This window comes from Callithrix jacchus, chromosome 12 (genome assembly GCF_049354715.1).
Source record: "Callithrix jacchus isolate 240 chromosome 12, calJac240_pri, whole genome shotgun sequence".
NCBI classification, from domain to species: domain Eukaryota; kingdom Metazoa; phylum Chordata; class Mammalia; order Primates; family Cebidae; genus Callithrix; species Callithrix jacchus.
The window spans coordinates 59,399,334-59,425,097 of record NC_133513.1 but is presented as its reverse complement, the minus strand read 5'-3'; the positions used below and the strand labels follow the sequence as shown (position 1 = coordinate 59,425,097).

General features: G+C 52.0%; 1 protein-coding gene across 8 annotated transcripts in view; it reads left to right on the top strand.

The window, feature by feature from the left end:
- ADAMTS14 (ADAM metallopeptidase with thrombospondin type 1 motif 14) overlaps nucleotides 1-25,764 on the top strand; it is an 83,760-nt gene that overhangs the window by 37,793 nt on the left and 20,203 nt on the right. For 3 of the 8 annotated variants that reach the window (XM_078345644.1, XM_078345643.1, XM_078345646.1), the window contains 8 exons: nucleotides 12,695-12,778; nucleotides 13,502-13,649; nucleotides 15,519-15,624; nucleotides 17,133-17,276; nucleotides 18,394-18,526; nucleotides 19,176-19,289; nucleotides 21,657-21,805; nucleotides 23,758-23,933. In XM_078345644.1, coding sequence (XP_078201770.1) covers nucleotides 12,695-12,778; nucleotides 13,502-13,649; nucleotides 15,519-15,624; nucleotides 17,133-17,276; nucleotides 18,394-18,526; nucleotides 19,176-19,289; nucleotides 21,657-21,805; nucleotides 23,758-23,933 — 1,054 coding nt within the window. Of the gene's footprint in view, nucleotides 1-12,694; nucleotides 12,779-13,501; nucleotides 13,659-15,518; nucleotides 15,625-17,132; nucleotides 17,277-18,393; nucleotides 18,527-19,175; nucleotides 19,290-21,656; nucleotides 21,806-23,757; nucleotides 23,934-25,764 lie in introns of all 8 variants that reach the window. The other 5 variants (XM_078345642.1, XM_078345640.1, XM_078345645.1 and 2 more) reach the window with 3 other exon arrangements.

Below are 25,764 nucleotides of genomic sequence, written 5' to 3'. Positions count from 1 at the left end.
ATAAACAAAAAAATTAAAAACCACGTTGGTTTTTTTGGGGGGGAGTTTTCTCCCTTCCCCATAAAAAACTGGAGGCTTATATTCTTAGCACAATAGGGAGAGAAAGGGAGAAGGGAGAAATGCTTCTTTAGGAAGGGCAAATGGGTTTTCAGGAGAAAACGGGAGATAAAGTTTGTGATAATGTTTACTTAAGCAGGGTCAAGTGGTATGGCTATCATTATGAGCATGAACTTCCCTTCAGGGGATTTCTGACAGCCTCTTTTCCCAGCTGCTGCTGCTTTTAGTCAGATAAGGGAAGCTGAGAAGGCCTCTTTCTGCATCTGTTGGCTTTCAGATGTTTTCAGCTTACACTGATCTGTATACTAATGCTGGGGTTCCAAATGGGTCCCCACACAGGCTAGGCACAGGACCCCGGGAGAGGGACCGCTTGCATGCATGTATGTCCTGGAGGGGCCATGACCTGTGCCAGCTCCTACGGTCTCTGCTTGAGGAGGGGCTCCACATGTGTGGCTTCTGGGCACAGTGTGCTCTTGGCAAGGCCCCTCCAAGGCCCATTGGGTGGCCTGGTCTGAGCCCCTGTTAAGGGTTCTAAGAGGGTCAGCTCAAATGACGGGGTGGGGGTGGAGGGGATGCTCTTTGGGGCCATGGCAAAAGCAATGAAACCTAGCTCTGAGGTGGAGAGTTGAAGGCAGCGAAGTTTGGAAGGTGATGGGGAGAGTGGACGGGACCTTGTTCCCCAACAGAATTTGGGAGCTTCCCTTGGAAACCAGAAGAGGTCTTTTGATGAGTTAAAAGATGAGACATTTCTTTCCATCAGGCTAAGTTTACTTTTGAAACTTGGCATTCCAGGGCTGGCCTAGTCTGAAACGTGATGCATTCCAAAGAGGCTGGGAAGCCCTCCTATCTGTAGCTGCAAGACACCACGTGATGGTGGCAGGAGTGGGTGGGAAGTTCTCTCCTATGTGTTGTGATGTGGAAGCCAGCTGTCCCCATGTCCTCCTTCCCTGGTGTTCCCCTGACATCCCTAGGACTTTACCATTGGAGGAAGAGGGGCTCAGTGACCCATTTTAACTTTCTTGGCCAAATTAACACATTCTGATGGTTGACCTTTGATCTCTGACTCATACATGACTCAAAGCCATGGCCGGGGAACATTGTCAGCTTCCACTGAAGACCATGCCACAGGGGCCTGGCTTGGTGGCTGCTGTCTGGATAGTCTTGGCTCTACCTTCCTTCTCCCCACTACCTGTTAGAAAGTGAGTGCAGAGGGTGATGATCTTCTCAGAGGTTCTGGAAGGCCGTTAGAGGCTGGGTCTTCTGGTCACTGCTGGCTTGCCCTGTGAATGTGGGAACAGCAAGGGTCTGGTATGGGTGAGGACACAGTTGAGGCAGAGCTTCCTCTTGGGGGGAGAGGCCCACAGCACTGAGATGGGCTGTGGCTTAAAGGAGCCGTGGCCTTGCAAACCTGCTGCTGCCATTGTGGGTATGTGGGTGGTATGGGGTTCAGGCTTCCCCTGGTGCAGAGGACAGCAGCCAAACTTCCTACCAAGGGAGGTAAGCAGATGGGGACCGACAGTCTCTGCCTCCCTGGGGACCAGTAGCTTATCCTGTCCATTGTGTGGGAGCTTTCATTCGGCTGGGATGCTTGATGCTCAGGTTCCCCTAGGGGATTTCCATGGGGCCAGTAATAACAGCTTGCTTTTGCTCTCCCCTTGGAGCACCTGTCTGCTGTGACCATTTCTGATCCTGATTTCCGGGGCCAGGGCCGAGCTGGCAGGACCAGAGAGAGGAGATCTGGTTGCTGGGATGGATGGCCCTATTGTGCTCTCAACCCAGGGAGGAGGGTGCAGAAGGCATTAGTGAAGCACCCAAAGTTATCTGATGAGGTCCTGGGCACTGCGTTCAGGGGCTGCGGTCGGGACAGTCAGGGTGGCCCTGCCTCCCATGTGTCTTTTGCATCGACCTGGGAGGTGCTATGGATATTCCTGCAGCTGCAGGTGATGCCACTGGGCTCCATCCTCAGCACTTCCTTATACGCTGCTGGGTGCTGCCTTTCTCTGTGCCTGTTTGCCCATTCACACTGGGTCACCTTCCTTAAGTCTTCCTCACATCTCAGAACTGGAGAACCACTTGAGCACTTTGAGGCATAAAGGGGTAGTTGTTTTCAGCATTTAGTGAGCGCTTTTTGCGTGCCTTGTATCACAGACTCCCGTCCTAGAAGTTTTGGTCTGGCTGCAAAAACAAGCCTTAGTCCTGTGGAATAATCAGGGAACCGCTGAGAATGGTACCAGTGCCAAGGAGCTGAGAGCAGGTGGCTGCCTCTGTGGGGTTTGGGAGAGAGGAGGGCTGTCTACAGGGGTTCATTGCTGAGCTTGCATTCTGGGAGAGGGTGATTTGATGAGGGGAAGGCACGCAGGCCATGGTGGCAGACACCACAGCAGGGTTGTGGGGGCAGGGTTGAGGAAGGAGACTCAGGTGTGTTGTGACAGGTAACAGAAGTCTGCAGAGACCTCCCTGGCATCTAGGTGTGGCGGGATAGCTGATGAGGTATAGCATGGATGGTGGTGTAAAGAAGAGGCATGAGAACAGCTCCCCATGGTGGCATTCAAGGTGGATCCACGGGTTCCCAGGGCCCTCTCCTGGCCCGGGAGTGATGGACCAGTTCTCTGGGGTGAGGACTCGTTTGGACATGGGGAGATGGGGGAACCTCCTAGGGCCTGGAGCTGGAGTAGAGGGAGGGTGAGAAGAGAGACAGAAAGGCCCTTTGATCATTTCCTCCCAGCCAGGTTGCAGCCAGAAGCTTCCTGTCTCTGTTTCCTTCGGGAACCCTCTTGGCAGCCAGCTGTCTGGGTGATAGGCCGCTGGCCCACCTCCACTCCCCACCCTGCCCCACCTGGTTGACAATAGATAGATGCTGGGGTGGTTGCCGGGAAAACACTGGCTAGCACCTCTGCCAATGATAGGGTCCTACCAGCTCTGACCTGCCTCAGAGCCCCTTTCTGAGCCTGGGACCTGCTCAGATGGCCTGCGTGGAAGAGCTTGGTGACCTTTAGACCTGGGAGGTTTTGACGCAGATGGTTGTCAGACCAGAGCCTTGGCGGCCTCAGCCTGGAGGGGTGGCATCTTGTTTGCCCTTGACATGCATTACACATTCATCATAAAGTCTGGTCTGGAGCACCACGAAAACTGCTTTCCTGCTGACGGACAGTGTGGCTTTGGACAGACATTCTCCTTTTGGGGTAGATGAACCTCTAAGCAGCTCATTCTTCTTGACACTGGAAGCAGACAGTCCTCTTCTTCCCTCTCTTTTTTGTCTTTTTCTCTTCTTTTATGTCTCTTCTCAAAAACTGCTTTTGCTGAGTAAAAAAAAAAAAAAAAACCTCATTCACTGTAATGCAGTAGTTCCTTTAAAAAGTTTATTTTATTTTTTTGAGACAGTTTCATTCTGTTGCCCAGGCTGGAAGGCAGTGGTGCAATCTCGGCTCATTGCAACCTCCACCTCCCAGGCTCAAGCTATTCTCCTGCCTCAGCCTCCCGAGTAGCTGGGATTATAGGCATGCCACACACTCAGCTAATTTGTGTATTTTTAGTAGAGACGAAGATTCGCTATGTTGGCCAGGCTGGTCTTGAACACCTGACCTCAAGCGATCTGCCCACCTAGGCCTCCCAAAGTGCTGGGATTACAGGTGTGAGCCAACCTGCTCAGGCTTTTTTTTTTTAAAAAAACAGGTTCTTGATCTGTCACCCAGGCTGGAGTGCAGTGGTACAATCATGGCTCACTGCAGCCTCAACCTCCTGGGTTCAAGGGATTCTCCTGACTCAGCCTCCTGAGCACCACAGGTGTGTGCCACCATGCTTAGCTAATTTTCGTTTTTTTTTTTTTGAATTTTTAGTAAAGACAGGGTCTTACTTTATTACCCAGGCTGGTCTTGAACTCTTGACCTCAAGTAATCCTCCTGCCTTGGCCTCCCAGAGTGCTGGGATTACAGGTGTGAGCCGTGGTGCCTACCCAAGCAGTAGTTCTTAACCAGGGACATTTGGTGATGTCTGGGGATATTTTTTGGTTATCACAGCTAGAGGGAGTGAGAGCCTACTGGCATGTAGTTGGTAGAGGCCAGGGATTCTGCTAAACATCTTAAAATGCACAGAATAGCTCCCCCAACCAAGATCTCCACAGCAAATCATCCATAGCAGCCAGATTGAGACACCCTGACCTATGGTGTTAATTCTAATTGCCACACACAGGAGTTTAAAATTTCAAAGCAAACCCACCGGGCCGAGAATGATATGCATCACAGAAGGAGAGGTGCTGGGAATCTTGATGCGAGAGATATGTAATACTGAGCACCCCTCCTGCGAAGAGAGTTTTACGGTTCACAAAACACTTTTGCTTTCATGAACAGCATCTCACTCCACAAATATATACACACTTTTTAGAGGCAGGGTCTTGCTTTGTCACTGAGTCTGGAGTGCAGTGGTACGATCATGGCTCACTGTAGCCTCGACCTCCTGGGCTTAAGTGATCCGCCTGCCTCAGCCTCCCAAGTAGCTGGGACTATGGGCATGGTTATGTCCAGCTAATTTATTATTTAAAAAAAAATAGATGGGGTCTCACTACATTGCTGAGGCTGGTCTTGAATTCCTGAGCTCAAGCTGTCCTCCTGCCTCAGCCTCCCAAAGTGCTGGTATTATTGTCATGAGCCACTGTGCCTGGCTGAGATAAGTTTGAAACTAATAGATGCCATTGATGGAGCACATGTTAGGGGCCAGGCCTGGTTTCAAAGCCCTGACATTTTCTTTTCCCCTCCACCCTTTGGTCTCTGCAAGCTACGTTTCTTCCACACCCACAGACGAGCAGAGTCGAGTTCCAAGAGATAAGGCCATGTAGTGGAGGGAAGCAACAAGCTCGACCTTCCCAGGCCTCCATACTGCCTCTGTTTACACACAGGCTGCCAGCCTGGGACATCAAGGCTGCTGTGTTTCACAAACAGGTGGTGGGGGATAAATGCTGAGCATTGTGGGCTTGTGGAAGGGACTCTGTTGGGCTGGGTGGGTCTGTCCGTGTTCACTCTGGAGCCACCCTGCACAAGCAGCCTGGCCATGAGGTGGGCTGAGCAGCCAGATCCCCAGAGCACCACCCAGACCAGCCTGCACGTTCCAGGGAACCCCAGAGGCAGTCACCCCTTTAAAAGGTGTGCTGGTTAAAAGGCAGCTGAAAGTGCTCATTTGGAACCCACATCAGCCCTTTGGAATATAGGGCATGATCATGAACTTGGTAGAAAGGGGATGGAGCAGCTGAGCCTGCAGCAACTGAGAAAGAAAACTCAGCACTCTCCTTCCACTGCCCTCAGAGCAATTTCATCCTCCAAGACCTCATGAAAGACTTCACTAATGACCTCGGAGGCAGGGCCTACCAGTGTGGCACATGACATAAAGTAATGGGGTATCTGACTCTCAATGGATTTGATGAAATATGGTACACATGTGAACTTGTCCATGTGTGCATACCTGAGCATCGCATCTTGGTGAGGTCTTAGTGTCCCAACCCAGCGTAAACCAGACCCAGCCCTGGCTACTATGTGGGTCAGCCCCAGGGGGTGGGGAAGGCAGAGAGCTCAGGCCACAGGTAGTAGTATATTGCTGTTAAACATCCACATATATGTACGTGTGAATGCACATACAACACAGGTACCACACATGTGTACACATATAATATGGGTCCACACACACCTGCATATACATATGCCATGCTTAATCTCCCACATGTGTCACACAGATGTGTTTGTGTAGATACATGCACCCGTGCGTACCATACCAAATTAGGTGTGTGCACACAGACAAGTTCACATGTGTACCATATTCCATCCAATCTAAGACCCCATTGATGGGCAGATGCCCCATTATTTTATGTCCTTGAGAACAAAAGTGTATCAATGAAACTGTGTTCATCACTTAGCATTTTTGCTGTAGGCTTATTAGAAGAGAGCTTTTAATAACTCAGTCAGATGTAGGTCTTCATCATGTGACTCTTAGACACACGCAGATAAGGCAATGAGCAGGTGAGGAGTTCCCCTGACTTTGCATTCAGAGCAGCGCCCTTGCAGCTCACGTTTCGGCATCGTCCTCAGTGTGAGACGTTTCCACGCAGCGTTGTCCTGCCTGCCATCGAGGGCAGTGGTGGTGCCACCTGAGGGCTCCAGTGGCATCCCTGGACTTTCATACAAGCCACGGGCGGCATCCTGTGGATTTGATGCTGGAGACGTATTGATTTTACTGGAAGGTGTTGATGGGAAGTTTTCAGACAACGCCCAGGATTCACATTCCTGCCTCTGATCATTTGTTATCTGAAATGACGAGGGCTGTGGTTGTGCAGCCACCAGGAGTAACAGAGGCTGTTGCTTGCACTGGCAGTGACAGTCACACCTGGGCTGCCTCCTGGCCAACAGTGATTGCAGATATGAAAAAGAGGAGCCTGTTGGACTCAATAGGATGCTGCATGTGTCTCTGAGATGCTGGGGGTTGGAGCACGTGGTCTGCAGAGTCACTTTATGCCTTGTTAGAAGGGCCAGGGTTGTGGACCAAGGGGCTGGTCCAGAGCCTGAGACTCCAGGTTGCTGTTGTCTCCCCAGGACTGAGGAAGGACAGGAGGGGTCATTGTGGCTACACCTCTGTCTTCAAGCAATGCTGCCCACATCTGTCCAGGTTCAGAGGCAGTTAGTGACGAGGGAAGGCGCATGAGCAGGTCAGGTTTTCCGAGGCCTGGGCTCGTCCTCTGGCAGTGATTGGTGTCCTCAGGCAAGCTTCTCTATACCTTTGGGCCTGCCTGTATCACTGAAAACTGGGATAGCATACCATCCTCCTTGGAGGTCCTTGGAGAAATGGCTGACTCTGGAAGTAGGGCAGGGAATATGCAAGATGATCCTGGAGCATCTCCTAGAGCCAGAAAGTAACGAAGTGCTAAAAACAAACCCCAAATCCCCAAACCATGGGGGTATGTTTACAGGACACAGGAGCCAACTCAGAGCTCTCAACAGCCAAAGCTGGGACAATTTGAGCAACAAAACAAATCACAGAGAATTATAGCCCAAGATGTAAAACAGATACAAGTCCATACCGATAACATAAACGATAGAATAAATAAATGGAGAAGGGACAAATCTCCTATGCAGAGTAATTCCAGTTTCTTCATGTAGAGACTCCATCTTCAAGGAGGTGGATTTGAACTCCCCGCTCCTTAGATGTGGGTTGCACATAGTGACTTTCTTCTGGTGAGTTCAGTATGGAAATCAGGAAACAGGATAACTGTCAATGAAGAAACCTGACAAGCATTCCCTCAGCCAGGTGATAAAGGCCAACAGCAACAGTGATGAGTCATGCTGACATCATGCACCCTCGACATGGCATATGAGGATGCACCTTACCCTTGTGGGCTTCCTCCCCCAACCTAACTGAAGGACACAAAATAGCTGCTCAGTGCTTCCCAAGACTTAGGGTCATCAAAACCCAGAAGGCAGGAGAACCTGTCACAGAGAAGAAACAGAGCAGAGGGGCTAAGGAGACGGGAAGATGAAATGGAATGTGGCACCCTGCATGGGACTAGGACATTTGGGGAAAACTAGAGAAATCTGAATAAAATGTGGGCTTCAGTTAATAACAGTATGTCAATATTGGTTCATTAACTATGACACACGTGCCATAGAAATGGAAGGTGTTTGGAATAAACTGGGCATGGGGAGTTTCTCTACTCTCTTGCAACTTTTAGCTGAACTAAAGTTATTTTAAAATAAAGTTTATTTTTAGAATAATAGGAATTCCAGGCCATTTACCTTGAGGATTTAGTGTAGTGATGCGGGAGGCACTTGTGGGCCGTGCCAGCCATTACTGGCGATGAGTGTTCCACCTCTGTTTGCGCATGGGTGGGCTCAATGCCCCCAAGGTCTTGCTTTTGCAGCACTGGCCTCCACCGCTCCCTGTTTAAGACCTGCCCGAATCTGGCTGCCAAACAGTGGGTGGACCTTTTACAACCACCTTGAGTTGTAACCTCTCTTTGTCCTCTCTCCTGGACCAGAGAAAGCCCACCCCAGCCACCCTGCCACAGAAACGGGTTCTGGACAGCAGCTGAGTGTAGTGGCTAAGGAGTGGGGCCTGAGAGTCATAGAGATCTGAGTTCAGCTTCTGAACTGGGTGGCCTTGGGCAAGTTACTTACCATTTCTGAACCTTGGATGTCTTGCCTATGAGACGGGAATCATTCTACTCCCGATAAGGTGGTTGTGAGGCTGTATGCCAAGCCCTCGGCACAGTGCATGGCACACAGTAGGTGCTTGGGGAGTAGCAGTGCCTCCCTCCAATCCCAGTACCCACTACCATCCTCTCCCTTGTGCTGCTCTTTCTCCCCTTGGCCAGACAGAGTCCTGACCTTTGCTTGTTTTTCTGGCACACATCCAGTGGTTATCTCAGGTCAATATGTGATGCTGTACTCTACTGTAGGGGTCCTGGCAGAGGTGACTTTGAACTTGGCTCAAAGGTGAGAAGCAGGGAAGCTGGGCACACTGCTCTGTTCTGCTCTGTGAGGGTGTGCCTCGCAGCCATCCTGCCTTGTGGACAACCACGGGAAGTGATCTGTGAGCTCCGCTGAGCTGGCTCCCTGGCCTCACCTCTGGCATTTGGGAGGCAGCCATGGAGGGCCAAGGCAGGCAGAGCCAGGCCGCGGGTACACAGCCAGGCTGGAGCCAGTCAGCAAGCCGCCTGTGTGTGTTCCAGAGAGGCTGGGGTCCTGGCCGTGGTGCCACGTGTCACGCAGCCTCTGTAGTTGCACCAGACATGGCAGCCCTGTCCAGCCACCTCCTTGGCCTGTGCAAAGCCTCAGGCAGCTTGAGCCAAATCAAGACACTGAGGTCACTACTCAAGGGCTAGGGATGGCAGGAGTGCATGGAGATGAGTGTACCAGGGCTCCAGAGAATTGGAACAGGGGACTTGGAATGGAAGTCCTAACCCCACCTTGTTTTAGTGGGAGAGAAAGGGAATAAGATAGGCTGGGTACGGCAGCTCACTCCTGTAATCCCAGCAATTTGGGAGGCTGAGGCAGGTGGATCACTTGAGGCCAGGAGTTCGAGACCAGCCTGGCCAACGTGATGAAACCCCAACTCTACTAAAAATACAAAAATTAGCCAGGCATGATGGCGCATGCCTGTAATCCCAGCTACTTGGGAGGCTGAGGCTGGATAATTGCTTGAACCCCAGAGGCGGAGATGGCAAAGAGCCAAGATTGCGCCACTACACCCCAGCCTGGCAACCAGAGCCAGATTCTGTCTCAAAAAAAAGAAGCAGTTTATTTTTCTCATCCTTATTTAGTATAAGAAGAGACCCAACTGTTTCTCACTGCCGAGCTTCTTTCCTATCACAGCCTCAAATCTCTTCACTCCTCATACTCCGGGCTTCCTTTTTGGGATCATTTTCCATCTTCCCTGCTGTGCCTTTAGTGGGGTCTGTGTGACAGTTTTTGTTTATCTAATAATGTCTTCATTTCATCATGGTTCTTAAAAGATGCTTTTGTGAGTTCAGGATTCTAGGTTGATGGTTTCTTTATCTTGGTGCTTAGATGGTGCTAATTCAGTGTTTTCCATTTGCTGAGTGTCATTGGAGGCTTTGCTAAGTGGGTTTGGCCTGTTGGGTGAGGCACAGAGATGAGTAATATGGCAGGATTCTGGCAGCAGTTCACATGGTCTGCCGTATAGGAGAGACACGTGGAGGAAGGCAGAGGCCCTGGGCACTTCCAGATGCCAAGAGGCTCGCAGATGCCCCCACTGAATGTCCCAGTGACTCCTCTCTTCTCCTGCCCCCGGGATAACCAATGGGTTTCCACGTGTATGTGTGGGGCACAGATGTGGTGTGCAGAGTGCGCATTGCCTGTGATCCTGGCCTTAGTCAGCTTCTAGTGGACTCAGGGCGGTCTGCAACACTGACCACCCCAGTACAGAAGGAAGGCCATGGTCCGGTGTTGGAGGGGATGGGAAGTAAGGGTTACTTAAGGGTCACCCTGTTGCAGAACCATGATCATCTCAGTGATCAGCAAACACCCCTTAGTTTGGAATTGCAGTAGGGAGCCTATGTGTGTGTGTGTGACTGATTTGGTGCCCCCCCCCACCCGCCGAAGTCCCTCCTAGGATAAGTCTAGGGCATGTGGGTTGAGGAGGACATTGTCTCAATGCATTGGAGGACTTTGCCCCCACTGGGGAGGGGAGGAGGTTGGGAAGGAAGCCCTGCTGCTTGTTGGACTATCGTCATTTCTTGTGGTGGCCGTTGGCATTGTTCCTTGTGGTGGGGTGTTGGCAGGGAGCTGCTTTCCCATAGCGGGTGGTGGTCTTTGGTCCTTCTACTCAATTGGATTCAGATATAGGCGCCAGGAAGGCCCATGGCGGAAGCCTGACACTGGCTGCTCTGAAGTCTGCCCATTCATGAACTGGGGTAGCTGCCAGTTCTGGGCACTGCGGAAGGTGGCTTGGGACTGGGACTTGGTGATGCACGCAGCTTCTTTTCAGTGATTCTGCTTCCCACAGTTCTGTACCCACAGCCTGGCTCCCTCCTTGGCTGGCCCAGGAGGGGTGTGCCGGCAAAATGTACGTCTCCTGTTCCCCTCCTGGCTCACATCTTGCCATGGGACTCTCACGCCTGTGTGGTTGGAAGCACGATTCCTCCCCTCCGTGTGGCGGACAGTGGTTGCTTTGTGAGTTGTAAGTTGGTCACTTTGCTTGTGAGTGGAAAATACTTGATGGCTGAAGGGCATGGGGAGATGGAAGTGGTGAGAGCAAGACCATGCATGGAGCTCTGGCGCAGCTCCTAAGAAGCCTTGTGGGCAGGAGGCAGAGGATGGGTTCCACTTCTGCTGGCATCATATCCCTGACCACACCAGTGGCATCACATGCCTCACTATGCTGGTGGCATCACATCCCTGACGATGCCAGTGGGCCTCTGTGCTTTGTGCGGCTTATTTCTGGTTCCTTGATGTTCACACATGCCAGCCCTGTGAGAGCCACTGTTGTCACCATTCTGCAAAAAAGGAAACAGAGGTTATAAGGGGTTGCCTGCTGTGCCCTAAAGCCTCTCAGCTCACAAGGGGCAGAGCTTGGCTTTGAACCCAGGACTCCCTATCTGCATTACTGCATCATTGCTGTGTGCTAACACTGACTTGCTGTGCAAGCCACTTCATGTTTTGGGCAAGTCACTTATCTTGGAGTCTTTCAAGGTCTAGCTAGGAGATTCATTACATAAGTGATGGCCCCTCACATGCAGACATTAGAGATTCAGCTTTTCCTTCCCTCCCTCCCTTCCTTCCATCTCAGTCTATCACCCAGTCTGGAATACAGTGGTGCAATCACAGTTCACTACAGCTTCAAACTCCTTGGCTCAAATGACCCTCCTGCTTCTGCCTCCCAAGAAGCCAGAACCACAGGTGTGTGCCACCATGCCTGGCTAATTTTTAATTTTTTTTTTTATAGAGACAAGGTCTTACTTTGTTGCCCAAGCTGGTCTCAACTTAAGTGATCGTCCTACCTTGGCCTCCCAAAGTGCTAGGATTACAGGCATGAGCCACCGTGCCTATACCCGGCTGAGATTAGGCTTTTACATGTATTGAACAATGTTCTGTGAAACAAGCAACATGGAAACAATATATTCAGTATGATTCCAATTTTGTAAAATAAGACACACGCATGTACACATGTGGCAGGGTGCAGGTTAGCTGTGGTTATTATGTATCTGGCTTACAACAGTGTCGGCGATTTCATTTTCTTCTTTTTTTGTAGTTTTCAATTTTTATTTCTAGTGAGGTGTTTTATATTCATAAAAAAAGGTTATTTAAGACAAAAAGCTGGAGTCTCCAATGGTACCACTCAGGAAATGGGTGTCCTTGGGAGGGTGAGTTCCCCTGTCGTTGGGGCTGGACAAGCAGAGGCCAAGTATCTGCCTCAGGGACCCTGTTCAGGAGCGTCCTGGCAGAGGAGTGCAAAGGGCTGGATTCTTTGATGAGCTGTGTAGGGCACCGCTCCACGGTCCCAGGCCCGTGAGAGAAAGAAATTATCTAAAGCAGTGCTCCTCAAACTTGTCCCTGCCTGTCAGTCAGCTGGGGATCTTGCTCAATGGTAGATCCTGATTCAGGAGGCCTGGAGTGGGGCCCAAGACTCTGTGTTTCTCACAAGCTCCCAGGTGCTGCTGCTGCCCCAAGGCCCTGGAGCACATCTCCAGGAGGAGTGCCCACTGCTGCCTTCCCAGAGCCAGGGCACTGTAGGACAGACATTATGCCAGTGGCAACACAGAGATATTAAGACAAGTGGCCTGGGGTTCTCTGAGCCAGGTGATGTGTCTGGAAGAGGATCTCCAGACGTAGAAAGATGAGTCTTGGTCAGAGTCGCTGGGTTTGAGACCAGGCCCCCTACACCGTGGCTTTGTGAAAAGAGCTTGGGGTTGGGATTCCATGGTCCAGGATGCGAATCTCAGTTCTGCAGCTTGTTAGCGGTGTGTCCTTGAGCAGGTCATTTTGCCCCCTCAGCCCAGTTTCTTGATCTGTAAAGTAGGGATAAGTATCTTGCCTGATAAGGTCATAGTGGGGATACCATATGTGAGGTACCCACCCCAGTACCTGACACTCAGGCCTGTGATGAACGTTTCCTTCCCTTAAACTGTATTTTCTTCTTGCAGGTAGATGAGATTTACCACGATGAGTCCCTGGGGGTCCATATAAATATCGCCCTTGTCCGCTTGATCATGGTTGGCTACAGACAGGTAAACCGCCTTGTTAGCAGGTAGGATTTGGAAGGAGAAGGGTTTTGGGGCTGGAGTGTTGGACCAGCCATGGTGTGGGCTGGAGGGACAAGCATCCAGGAAAACTTTGTCTTCAGAATCAGAACCTGAGGCTATTAGAATTGTGGCTTCAGTGGTGGAGCCTTTGGAGGGGTAAGCAGGATTTACGGGTTCCTACAACCTGTGAACATGATGATTCCACACGTTTATGGCTGGGAGAGCCCTCTCCTTGGGGAAACTGTGGCTTAGAGTGGGATAGCCACTGACACAGTTCATGTCATGGTTGAGCCCTGGTGCCCTGGGCTCTGCAGTCTTTGACCATCCATCACTTATTAAATGGGGGTAGCAACCAAACTTTCCAGTAAGGGCTATTGTGAAGATGAAATAAAACAATGAACACAGAGTGTGGAGGAAATGCTTAGAACAGCAGCTGCCTTGCAGGTCAGTTGAAGGGATTGGAAATTGTGTGTGTGAAGTTCCCAGCACAAACGCATCTCAGCATGATGCTCGGCATGTGAGCATCGCCCAAAGCAGAGAGGACTGTGTGCCAGCAGCAGCTGGGTGGGGACAGCCGGTGATCCTAGGGTTGTATCCTGCAGTCCTCTGGGCCTTAGCGTTCCCGTCTGTAAGTGGGAGGAGAGAGGCCTGCTGTGTTCAGGGCTCTGACCCTCCACGTGGCTGTTGGTACTCTCCTGGCCCCTGCAGTCCCTGAGCCTGATCGAGCGCGGGAACCCCTCACGCAGCCTGGAGCAGGTGTGTCGCTGGGCACACTCCCAGCAGCGCCAGGACCCTGGCCATGCTGAGCACCATGACCACGTTGTCTTCCTCACCCGGCAGAACTTTGGGCCCTCAGGTACGCAAGGTACTGTATTTGCCATGGCCAGGTGTGTGCAGCATGCAGGGCAGACAGAGGCTGGGCCTGGAGGCAGATAGGCTCTCCCTGGGGCCCACCACAGGGAGGTTTGAAGGGACAGGACCTGGACAGCCGGGACCCAGCTTTGGAATGGTTTACTGGGGACCATGGGAAGTAGAGGGGTCCCTACTCTTGTCCCCAGTATCTTGGTGGAGCTTGCAGGCAGCTGTGAGTGGTCAGGCCCTGGGTCCTGTGCTTAATGTCCCAGAGCCTGGCTGCTGGAAGACCCTCCGTGGGCTTCAAGATGCTTCTCCCCACACTGTGTCCTTCTGGCCTCATTGCAGACTGTGGGACACCTAGGACGGGGCTTGTGTGGGCTGCAGAACGGGAAGTCTTTGTTCTGCCTCCAGCTCCACATCTTGCTAGCCCAGTGGTCCAAGATCTCTTCATCTCCCTGGGTTCTCCCAACTATGGAATGGGGAGCATAACAATATTTGCCTTCCCCTATTCCAGGGCTGCTAAAAGGGCTCCAGGCACATGTTTTGACAGAGTGTTGACAATTGTAAGTGCTCTGCAAACGTACAGCTCGGATATCATATGGGGAAACTGAGGCATGGAGTGGCGAAGAGACTTGCCCCTGTAGTTTAGCAGGCGGGAGGCAGATCGGAGATGAAAACTGGATCTCCAGGTTCCATGTTGCAGGCTTTCTATTTTTTTCTGCTTTCATGCTGGAAATTAGTTGGCCAGCCCTTCTTACCCAAAAGATTTCTTGTCTGAATAACCAAAGTCCCAAATGTGGTTTTACACCACACACACACACACACACACACACAAACACGCACACACGTATAGGCCCATGTACACACAGGCACATGCACATATGCAAATAGACATAAGCCAGTGTGTACATGTACACATATACAAACATGCACATGCACACAGACACTCAGAGATACTACATACATGTAGAGACACAAAGACACATGCACACACATGTGCAGGCACTCACATAGACACAGACATGCACACACATGTATATACACACAGAGCATGTACTTATATCACATGTAGAGCAAATCTCAGACTTCCAGGTCAATAGAGGCTCTAGAAACCTCTTTCCCACACAGCCTCTTGTTATACTCCCCAAACCATCTCAAATAAAAGAACATTTCAGCCCCTCTAACATGGAGGAATAGATCTGTTAGGGGGACTGCAGGCCTAGGCAGGGATGCACCCTTTGTCATCATCCCCACCTTGGAGGCCCCTAGGACACAGGCCTCATGCGTGGTAATGCTTAGCCAGTGCTGGCCCCCTGCACTGCCATGATTCCTGTGTGACCTGCCTGCACCTTGGCCTGTGTCCTCCCCACCTCTGAAGAGTTGTCTCAGCTGTCCTCCACTGCCCACATCAGTCATTCCTGATCCCCCTCAACTCCTTCCAAACCATTCCCTTTCCCCCTCCTCCAACTCCCCCTGCACCCTGGCTTGCTCCTTGAATTCTAGCCCTTCCAGCCATGCCTCATCACGTAATCTTCTGCTAATTCATGGTTCTTTAGCTTGTTTGCTGACTGACTGTGGGACTGGAGGGAGGCATTGTGGAAGTAGCATGTTTGCAGGCCAGGTGTTCTCTGGTTTAGAGGGGCACTGATAGAAGCTACAGGCCAAGAGGGAAGCCATCAAGCTCTGGGGCACGAGGGTGGCGTGGCCCAGGTTTGTTCAGTTGCAGGTGGGACTTTGTGAGCATCCTTCTTCCTCCAGGACGTCCGCTGCCAAGCACTGACCAGATGGCTGGGCTGGGCACAGACCTCAGCGTGTCCGGCCTCACCTGCCTTCCACCTCGCTCTCCACCTTCTCTTTCTCTCCTCTGCAGGGTATGCACCCGTCACTGGCATGTGTCACCCCCTGAGGAGCTGTGCCCTCAACCACGAGGATGGGTTCTCCTCAGCCTTCGTGGTAGCTCATGAGACTGGCCACGTGTAAGTGGCACCAGCAGGGTGGGTGGGACTGGCAGCTGTGCCATGAGCTCCAGGGATTTCTGTGGCTGTGAGAGACTTTGCCCAGCTTGGCCTGGTCCCCATGTCCTGGCCATGGTCTCCTGCAGCTGCCAGTAGAGGGAGGCCCTGACCTGAGTTGGGAGGAGCCAAGAGGCCTGGGTAGCAATTTGGGCCTGCCTTGGGCCCAGCCTCCAAATCCCAGGGCCATAGGGGCCCATAGGGGGCCCTGCCTTTGGGTGGGTCAGTGGCAGTGCCCCCCTCACACGCAGAGGCCTGCTGTCTCTGGGTGGTCTTGATCTTAGGCTTCCCTCCATCACATCCACATTTGAGGCCTTTCTAAGACACATTCCAGCCCACTCTGGTACTCAGCCATCATTGGAGCACTGGCCTGAGCACATTGTAAACAGGTGCACTTCGAACTTAGGTGGTGAGCCAGGCAGAGGCTGGCCTGCCTAATCTTAGGGCTTCGGATTTTGTTTAGAGTGTGTTCATTCATTCAGTATTTCTTGAGCACCTACCATGCACCAGGCCCCATTCTAGGAATGAGGCTGCAGTGGAGACCAGGACAGAGAAGCCCTCAAGAGGCTGCATGCCGGGTGGACACACATGAGCTACTATTCAGTACGTCATGCCTCCTGGCCTTGGGTATCCACAGGGGCAGAACCAAGGGACACCATCAGCCTTGTCAGATTTTATCCCAGCACTGCTCCTCCAGGCAGGTGGGACCTTGTCTCCATGCCTGCAACATGGGACTGACACCAGGGGAACCTCTGAGGCCCCTCCCTGTGGAGATACAAGGTCAAGCTTATAACCCCGTGTATCTGCCTAGCAGTCAAAGCCAGACGCAGCCATCTGAAAGTGTTTGAGGACTTAGAATTGTTAGGATTTGGCATTAATGACTAACTGTGAAGAGCAAACTTTTAAATTTAAACTATGATTATGGTAGGTGCCTATCATGCACAAAGCTCTGTGCCCAGCCTTGCAGGGTCTTAGAGAGGCTTAAGAGGCAGGTACCTACCACAAGGGGCTCAAGAAACGAGGTTGAGTTGAGTTGAATGAAACCTGGTCTTTGCAATCAAAGGACCTTAGTGGGAAGTCAGCAAATGGCTGTGAGTTTTTAATGGTGGGATAGGTGGCTCCTGCTGTGGAGATCAGCCTCCACGGGTGGGACAGCTAGGACCCTTGGCCAGGTGGGGCTTGATTGGGCCTTGGAAGCTGCAAGAACATGGGTGGAGCTCACAGAAAGGGTGGGTGTCGGAGTGGTGAACAGCAGGAGCGAAGGCTTGGAGGGCAAAATGAGTCTGATCCTAGTGGAAGCAGCCTTGGAGAGAGGGTTGGTCATCTGACTGCATGGTTGGGAAACTGAGGCCAGGAAGAGCAATCTGAACTCTGAGTCAGGACAGGGTCTCTCGCTGCTGGCCTGCCTGCCTGCCTTCCCAGGGGCAGGCCCACTGGGGTGTCTCAGGACTCCTCTGTCTTCCCCATTCCAGGCTCGGCATGGAGCATGACGGTCAGGGGAATGGCTGCGCAGACGAGACCAGCCTGGGCAGTGTCATGGCGCCCCTGGTGCAGGCTGCCTTCCACCGCTTCCATTGGTCCCGCTGCAGCAAGCTGGAGCTCAGCCGCTACCTCCCGTAGGTCACTCTTGCCCCCAGAACTGGGATAGGGAATGTGCGGTCTGCCACTCTGAGCAGACGTCACACAGCTGGCTGCCTTCCCTGAGTCTTCCCTGGCTTCACTATTCTGTGACACATCTCACCTCCCCACCGAACCTGGCCTAAACTGTACCCCAGTAGCATCACAGCCTAGTGTTTCAGAATGTGTTCAGGTGACCACTTACACAGAATTCTCATTATACATGCAGACCCTCTGGCTCACAGAAGATGGTAAGTTAGATTCTGCTGAGGTTGGGTCTAGAAATCTGGATTTATCAAGCATTGCAGGTGACACTTGCACATGCTGAAGTTTAGGAGCCACTGGCCTGAGGCTGGGTCTCTAAACCCAGGGGCTTCTAACAACCCCTTTGAGGCCACCTGGTCCCAACCCCCAGAGCTGCCTGGGATCGACTTCTCAGTGGATGAGCAGTGCCACTGTGACCTTCTCCTGGACCCTAGGGAAATGAGCATGCTCAGGAGGGAGCTCCCTCCTCTCCTCATTCCTATTCTTGGCCCCAGCAGCAAGGCCTGGCTGGTCAGCTCCTGGGTCTTCAGGGATCTTCAGGTACAGAACAAGTTGTTAGACTCAGGAGCTCAAGGTCTGAGAATGGGAGGCCAAGAGGATTTGGATGGGGGGGCAGGTGGAAGCAGAAATATAGTCACTAGTGCCATGCAGGAGCTGGGCAGGGCAGCTCACCCAGGGTCCATCCTGCAGGGTAGGCTGGTTTTTCTTCTTTCAGTACAGAGTGAGTCCTCAAATTGTCTATGAATCAATCATTATTAGTCTTGGCCATAACATGTCCCTCTAAGGTGGGCAAAACTGACCTAATCCAGCGGCAAGCTGAGTATCTAATCCCAGTCTGGGTACTCTTGGCTGCAAATGGAGCCCTTCCAGACACAGTCACTGGTGGGAGCGAGGTCCTCAGCAAGGGGGATGCTCAGGGCAGCCCCTCCTCCATGAAGAGGCAGTGCTGGGCACAGGAAAGCACATACAGATTCCTGTAGACCTTGCTCACAAAAACCCCAGCTGCTGGGAAGGGAAAGCCTGGAACTTGCTGCTGTCAGCCTGACTCACCTTCCTTGTCTCCACCTGCAGCTCCTACGACTGCCTCCTCGATGACCCCTTTGATCCTGCCTGGCCCCAGCCCCCAGAGCTGCCTGGGATCGACTACTCAATGGATGAGCAGTGCCGCTTTGACTTCGGCAGTGGATACCAGACCTGCTTGGCAGTGAGTACCTATTTGACCTCTGCCAGGTGGTGGGTGCCAGGACAATGTCCTTCTGCGGCCCAGGCTGGACATTCATGAAGCACCTCCTGCCCAGCTGGCCAGTGGGCCTGGTGATGGGCCAACAGACACAGTGCCAGTTACCATGCAGGGATGCAGAGTGAACACCTGTGGGGGCAGGTGTGCACAGTGGCTGGGGAATGCATCAGCTCTGGGACAGATTGGGAAAGCAGAGCAGAGAGGGCAGGTACCTGACAGGAGCCTGGCGGGGCTCCTTCCCTGGGGAGCTTATCTGCAAAGGAGCCCAGGTTTCAGATGTGAACCCAGACCTCCCAGAGCCTCAAATCCTAGTCCCAGGTCAGTGACAAATGGCCTCTGTAAAGTGGGGGAGGGAGGCCTTGGAGAAAGAACAATGAGAGTATGGGCCAGGGCTGAGCTCTTTCTCAGTGCCCTGGAGAAACGAGGGGTCCCCTGGAGGCTGCTGGCACTTGGGGTCGAGTTGAACTTGAAGCAGGAGAGAGGCTTTGGCTGCCTGCCCTGCAGTGCCCTGGGTGCCTGCACCCATCACACCCTCTTTTCCCTCCATTACTGACCTTTTTTCCTTGGACAAAGAGCCAGTCCAGCCTGGTGACCCACTTCCCTTGTCATGCAGTTCAGGACCTTTGAGCCCTGCAAGCAGCTGTGGTGCAGCCATCCTGACAACCCCTACTTCTGCAAGACCAAGAAGGGGCCCCCACTGGATGGGACCGAGTGTGCACCTGGCAAGGTACCTGTGGGATGTGCAGCAGGAGTGGCCTTCCTGGGGTGCAGGGCATCCATCACTGGCATGGGGGTACATCCCAGGGGGTACCCTGTACCCTGGCCCCTCCCTCCAAGTGCTTATATGAGTGGGGCGGTGGTGCTAAAGGACAGGGTGAGCCCAGTGTGCAGGTGAATACACATGGCATCTTCCCATAAACTCACACCCTTTCTTCTCTCCCAGACCACAGCACTTTGTCTCTGTAATTATTAGCTGAGGGTAGCATGCTCTCCTAGCCCATCTGACAGGAAGGCTTACTTCCATTTTACAGATGAGAAGACTGAGGCCCAGGCAGGTTAATTAAGGAACTTGTTGGGGTCTCACGGGGAGTGATTAGTACAGAAGGGATTTGAGGAAGGCTCTGTGTGTCCTGCCTACTCCCCCACCCCATGCTGGCTCTGTTGAGCAAGAGACACACGTGTTCTTCATGAATGGCCCAACCTTCATGAATGGCCCATGTTTGCTCCCTCATACATGTGTGGGTGCCAGGGCTTCGTTTGCCCAGGGGACCCTGTGGCTAGGTCTGAAACCCAGCTCTGCTCTGTTGCCAGCACTGCCCCTGATCACTGTGGTGACCTTGGACTGTTCATTGAACTTTTCTGACTACCAGCACCTGACCAACCTCAGGGTTGGACTCATGTCTCAGTAGACTCATGTCAAGGCACGTGAGGGAGCAGGGAAGAAGCCAGGTGCTAAAAGAGGTGCTTCCTCAGCATTAGCAGTCACCCCACCAGCCTGCCCCCTGCCTCCTGCCCCTAGCCAGGCTTTTTTTTTTTTTTGAAACAGAGTCTGTCTGTTGCCCAGGCTGGAGTGCAGTGGCACAATCTTGGCTCACTGCAACCTCTGCCTCCCAGGTTCAAGCGATTCTCCTGCCTCAGCCTCCGGAGTAGCTGGGATTACAGGCACGCGCCACCATGCCCAGCTAACTTTTCTATTTTTAGTAGAGACAGGGTTTCACTTTGTTGGTCAGGATGGTCTCAAACTCCTGACCTTGTGATCCGCCTGCCTTGGCCTCCCAAAGTGCTGGGATTACAGGTGTGAGCCACTGCGCCCAGCTGCCAGGCTCCTCCTATTCATACCTGTCCTGCTGAGCAGCTCTGGGGCTTGTCCCATCACAGGTGGATGGAGCTTCCCATGGCCTGGCAGGCCCTTGATGGGTTAGAGCGGTTGCAGGTCTTTCCACTACTTCAGTTTTTCCAGGTGTTTTCGAAGTTCCAGACCCTCCCCAGTCACAATTTCATAAGACAGTTCATCAGTAGTTCTCAATCTGGGCTGCATATTGGAATCATCCTGGGAGCTTTAAAACTCCTTCCAAAGCACAAGGAGTGACTGCAGATGGGCAGAGAGGATATTTTTGGGGTGATAAAAATATTCTCAAATTGGATTGTGGTGACGATTGGATAACTTTGCAAATTTATGAAAAATCATTGCAATGTACACTTGAAATGAGTGAATTCTATAGTATGTAAATTATGCCTCATTATACTTCCTCCAAAAGTTCCTACCCCTAGTGATTCTGACTCAGTTGTTCTGGGGTGAAGATCAGGCATCTGAAGTTGTAACATCTCCCCAGGTGATTCCAAGGTTGAGAACCCTTGGGAGACTAACTTTGCCCAGAGAGCTTTGCGCACTTTTTTCATGCCACCCTACAGGAAAAGGGAAGGGAGTTGCCTTTAGTTGAACTCTTTCTTATTGTCTGGCCCTGTGCTAAGGCCTGTAGGTAGAGCAGTCGCACTTAACAGGCGGCTAAACTGAGGCTCAGCAAGCTAAAGTAGCCACACATAGCTAGTACTGCTGAGCTGGAATTCAAACCCAGGAATCTCTGACTTCATGAGTACATTTTTTCCACTGCACGGACCTCCCCACATGGCTGGACTGCCTCCCCGAAGCACATCTCATGATCTCTCTGGAAGGTGATTTTGAGATACAGAGCCAAGGTTAACTCTAGCTAGCGTGCAAAGATTGTCTCTTCTCTCCCCTTTCAGCCCTTTATTACTCCCGGATGTGCAAATAATTGCCCATTTATTATCATTGTTCATCATAAGATCTGCCATTTCTGGTTTTGTGTACTGGGCCTGATGTCATCGGATGCTATGAGCAGGTGCAGTTTCCCATGTCCAGTTGAGGAACAGGCCCAGAAAGGCAAGCCCTTTGTCTAAGGCTGCTCAGCTCATGCTGGGGGTGGGACTCTGCCTAAACCCACACTCATGCTCTTGCCATCCCTTTCTCTGTCTCCCCCATGGTGCCCACCATCTGAGCCATGTACCCAGTTGAGCACCCTCCAGGGTGGGCTCAGCAGCCCAGGGTGACCTCATGCCCTTTGCTCCACCCCAGTGGTGCTTCAAAGGTCACTGCATCTGGAAGTCCCCGGAGCAGACATACGGCCAAGATGGAGGTTGGAGCTCCTGGACCAAGTTTGGGTCATGTTCGAGGTCATGTGGGGGCGGGGTGCAATCCCGCAGCCGGAGCTGCAACAACCCCCCGTGAGTGTGCTTGGCTGGGGTGGGCAGGGCAGGGAGCCCCTCCCCAGGGCTGAGGGGCTTGGAGGGGAAGGCACTGGGAAGACAGTGCAGGAGAAAAGGGCCCTGTGGGGGGTTGTGTGTGCTAATGCATGAGGACACAGAATTGTTGGTGAAGGCAGATCACTCCTACCTGCATCCACTAAGGACCCTTAGGTCTGCCTTCTGTGCATTTGTCTGAACCAGTGGTTCTCAAGCTCATGTGCAGAAGAGTCCCCGGAGTCTGGGTGACCTTACTTCTTCATGTGTGTAACAAGCCCTCTCATAACTGTGACCCTCTGGCTAAACTTTGAGAAGCACTGATCTAAGCTCTTTGTTGGGAGAATCAATTCCCTAACTTTGTTTTCTACCACATGGAGAAAACCTCCCTTTAATTAGCTTACCTCTTTCTAACATCAAAGCTCCTTCTCTTCTTCCCCACTCCCAAGTTTTAGAATTCTGGGGGAGATGTCCATTTTCCCTGCTCATCCCATCTATGGGGATCTTCCCCACCATTCCATCTCCATCTCCATCTCCAAGCTGAAGCAGCCTGTTTAGAACAGCATCATGAGAGATGAGGATGGGCCAAGGCCAGCTCCATGGGTTGGTTGACTCTAGTAATGCAGGGGTTCTGAACCCCCACAATGACGGGGCCTGGCCTGATCCCCTCACAGGGCTAAGGGGTATGATGAAGACTGAGGAATCGCAGAGTTGTAGGGTCACAGTGGCTCTGGTGTCCTCAGGAGTGGTAATTCATATTCTGTTATTTATCTCTAGGCATGGAAAACTCACTGCCTATTGAAGCAGCTGTTCCTTAGTTTTAGACAAAATAGCCATAGAGTTAACACAGACGGCTGCATTGACCTTCTGCACACACAAGCCAAGTGGACTGCCTTGTAACTTTCATCTGTTGGGAATACAAAGACTGTGGTTGTAGAAAAGCCCAGGGATCCCTGATCTGAGTAAATCGCCTTGCATGCATAACCGACGATTACCCCTTGCTATAATTGGTATCAAAGCTACCATTTATTGAGCTCCTCTGTAATAACTATTTTTATTTTATGAAACTTAAGTAAATTCTGTGCTCTCAGCAGCATGCTCACACAAGTTAAATACTTAATAAAAGACAGCTGCTGTTAGAATCATTATCACAGTATGTCAGGCACTTTGTGCTAGGTGGCATGCTAAGCACTTAGGTACAAAAAGCTATGCAATTCTCCTGCGTGTCTCTGAGTAGGGTACTATTAATCCCAGCACTTGGGTGCTGTGGATGAAGTCTCACCCAATCCTCTTGACTTAATGGAGAAGAAAGAATAGATAACTATAAAATACCTTTTCTCACTATTCTTCACAGACACACCAGGAGGTGTATAAGAGGGATTATAGTCCCTATTTTCAAGGGGAAATTAAGCCACAGCAAAGCTAAGTGGCTTCACCAAGGTTGCAAGGTTAGGACTTGGAAGCCAACTGTTGTGATTCCAAATCCAAGTTTCTTTTACCAGTCCTTAGTTTATAACGATATTAAGCGGAAGTGGATGCAGATGGGAGTGTCTGAGTCGTTTATGGGGACCTGCTCTATGCCAGGGCCTGCGAAACAGTTGAAGGCACCCACATAGATAAATAAGAGGGAGTTCTTTTTCAGCCCAGCTGGAGAGGGTTAGTCAGTCCCTGTGTCAGTCTGTACATCTGTCTGTCTCACCCTCACTGTGGAATAGATGGTACATGTCTGAAGGGTAGAGCAGTCTGGGAGGAAGGGGGATCTGAAAGGCTGAGCTCCACAGCCCGATACCCTGGGAACTATTCTCTGGTTTATGGCAGTAGAGCCCCTTGTCATGCTGTTGTGAATGGCAGAGCTGCTCCTGGTGGCTGTGTGGGAAGCCTGACCCTCCCAGCCTTCCCAGCCAGCAAGATCACCCATCTCTCTGTGCCTGTCCCAGCCCAGCCTATGGAGGCCGCCCATGCTTAGGGCCCATGTTCGAGTACCAGGTCTGCAACAGTGAGGAGTGCCCTGGGCCCTATGAGGACTTCCGGGCCCAGCAGTGTGCCAAGCGCAACTCCTACTACGTGCACCAGAACGCCAAGCACAGCTGGATGCCCTATGAGCCTGAGGACGGTGAGTGGGCCCCGCTCCTCCCTCCCACCCCATGTCCTCGGGCATCTGCTGGGGTTGTGTGTGCCCAGGCAGAGCCTCCCACCCCCACACTCTCCAGTGAAGGTGGAGGGACCATGAGGGTGCCAAAAGGGACACTGCAGTCAGCAGGCTCACCACATACCCTTGTGCAGGTCTGCGCATTGCATGCTTCCAGGGTCGTCATCCCCATCAAGGCCATCCCTGATTTGTGCACTTATGATGACAGTTTTCCGGCAGATGCAAGGATAGTGTCTTGAGGAAGGAACACTTCACATACAGGTGTTGCCATGGCCGGCAGCAGTGTTGGCTGTGAGGGTTGCCTCCCTTTCTGTCTTCTGTCCTTACCTGTAGGGAAAAGAATCACACAGGTGCAGGCACACTTCCCCTCACGTGGCCAGTGTCCTGAGGAGCTCAGTCCTATTATGTGCTGTGTTTTTAGGTTTTACTGATTGGGCTGTGGTTTCAGCAGAGTCACTGAAATGGTATTAGAAGGCAGGCAGATGGGAGCTGGTGGGATCTTCATATTGACTCTCTAGGCTGCCCTGGTACAGACACAGGCTTCTAGACTCATGTAGAGTCTGAATTTTGGGACCATAGTGGTGCCAGTTCCCATCTGTTTTTGAGCATTTCCAATGATGGCTTCACAGCAGCAGAGCATCCAGTGAAGGGTTGGAATTCATGGCAAGTCAGAGCCTCGGCTGGAAGAGCCCTCAGTGGTCCTCTGATTCCAGCTTTCCCCTGCCAGCCTCTCCCTGGTTGGGTCCTCCATGGACTGATGCTCATTCTCCATCACACAACCCTTGGCCCAGACAGCTCCCATCAGGACAGGCTTTCCTCCCAGGACAATCAGCTCTTCAGCTTTGGTCTAGAATGACAGATGCTTCAGGCTGGAAGGGACCTCAGGCCTGTCATGGCCAGATTCCTCCTGAGCATCCCTGCAGGGGGTGTCTTCTCTCTGCTTGGATTTCTCCCATTCTGGGGAGCTCACCACTCCCTTGGCACTGTTGGCTGGCTTCCATTGCTACCCAGAAAGCTGCCTGCCTGGGTCAGGATCCTGCCTGTCCTGGGTTGGAGCCCCCCAGACCCAGGTCCCTCCAAGAATCTGGTTCCTGGGCATGAAATTCAAAGTGTTCTTGGAGGTTGTGGCTCCGGACTTGAGTCCTCCATGCTGGAGACAAGGAGTCACCAGCTGTCCTGGAAGCACAGGGACCAGTGCAGAGCCAAGCAGCTTCCTTAGTCATTGGCTGAGGGAAGCTTGCTTTGAAAGCCTTCCAGATCTGTTCAGAAACCAAACCAGCAACCACAGCACCGGGGAGGGGAGGGGCTGGGAGGCTTGTGGGGCAGCTGGGCGTTGGGCATTTCCCAGGACTGTTAGACGAATTCCAGGAAGTTAGCTAAGCCCCCAGCCTCCTTTTTTCTGGAAGCACAGCAAGTGTTTATATGTTCTCTGGAACCTCCTTTTTAGGACATCTATAGCCCACATAAAGAAGGAAGCATTTAATTGTTAAGACCAGAAAGGGCTCTCTTTCTCCCTGACTGTTCTTCCGTTTTGCAAACCCAGATACCACTTTTCTGCCTTATTTTCATGCAGCCTTCTAATGTTTACAAACATGCTAAGACACATGTCATACATGTGCACAGTGAAGTTTTATAGGGGTCAGAGCAGGACTCAAGCCAGACTGCTTAGGTTAGAGTCCAGGCTGAACCACTTACCATGTGGCTCTGTGGACTTAAGTTTCTTAACCTCCCTGTTCCTCAGTTTCCTCCTCTGTAATGCTAGCACCTAGCTCATTAAGGTGTTGAGAGGGTTAAA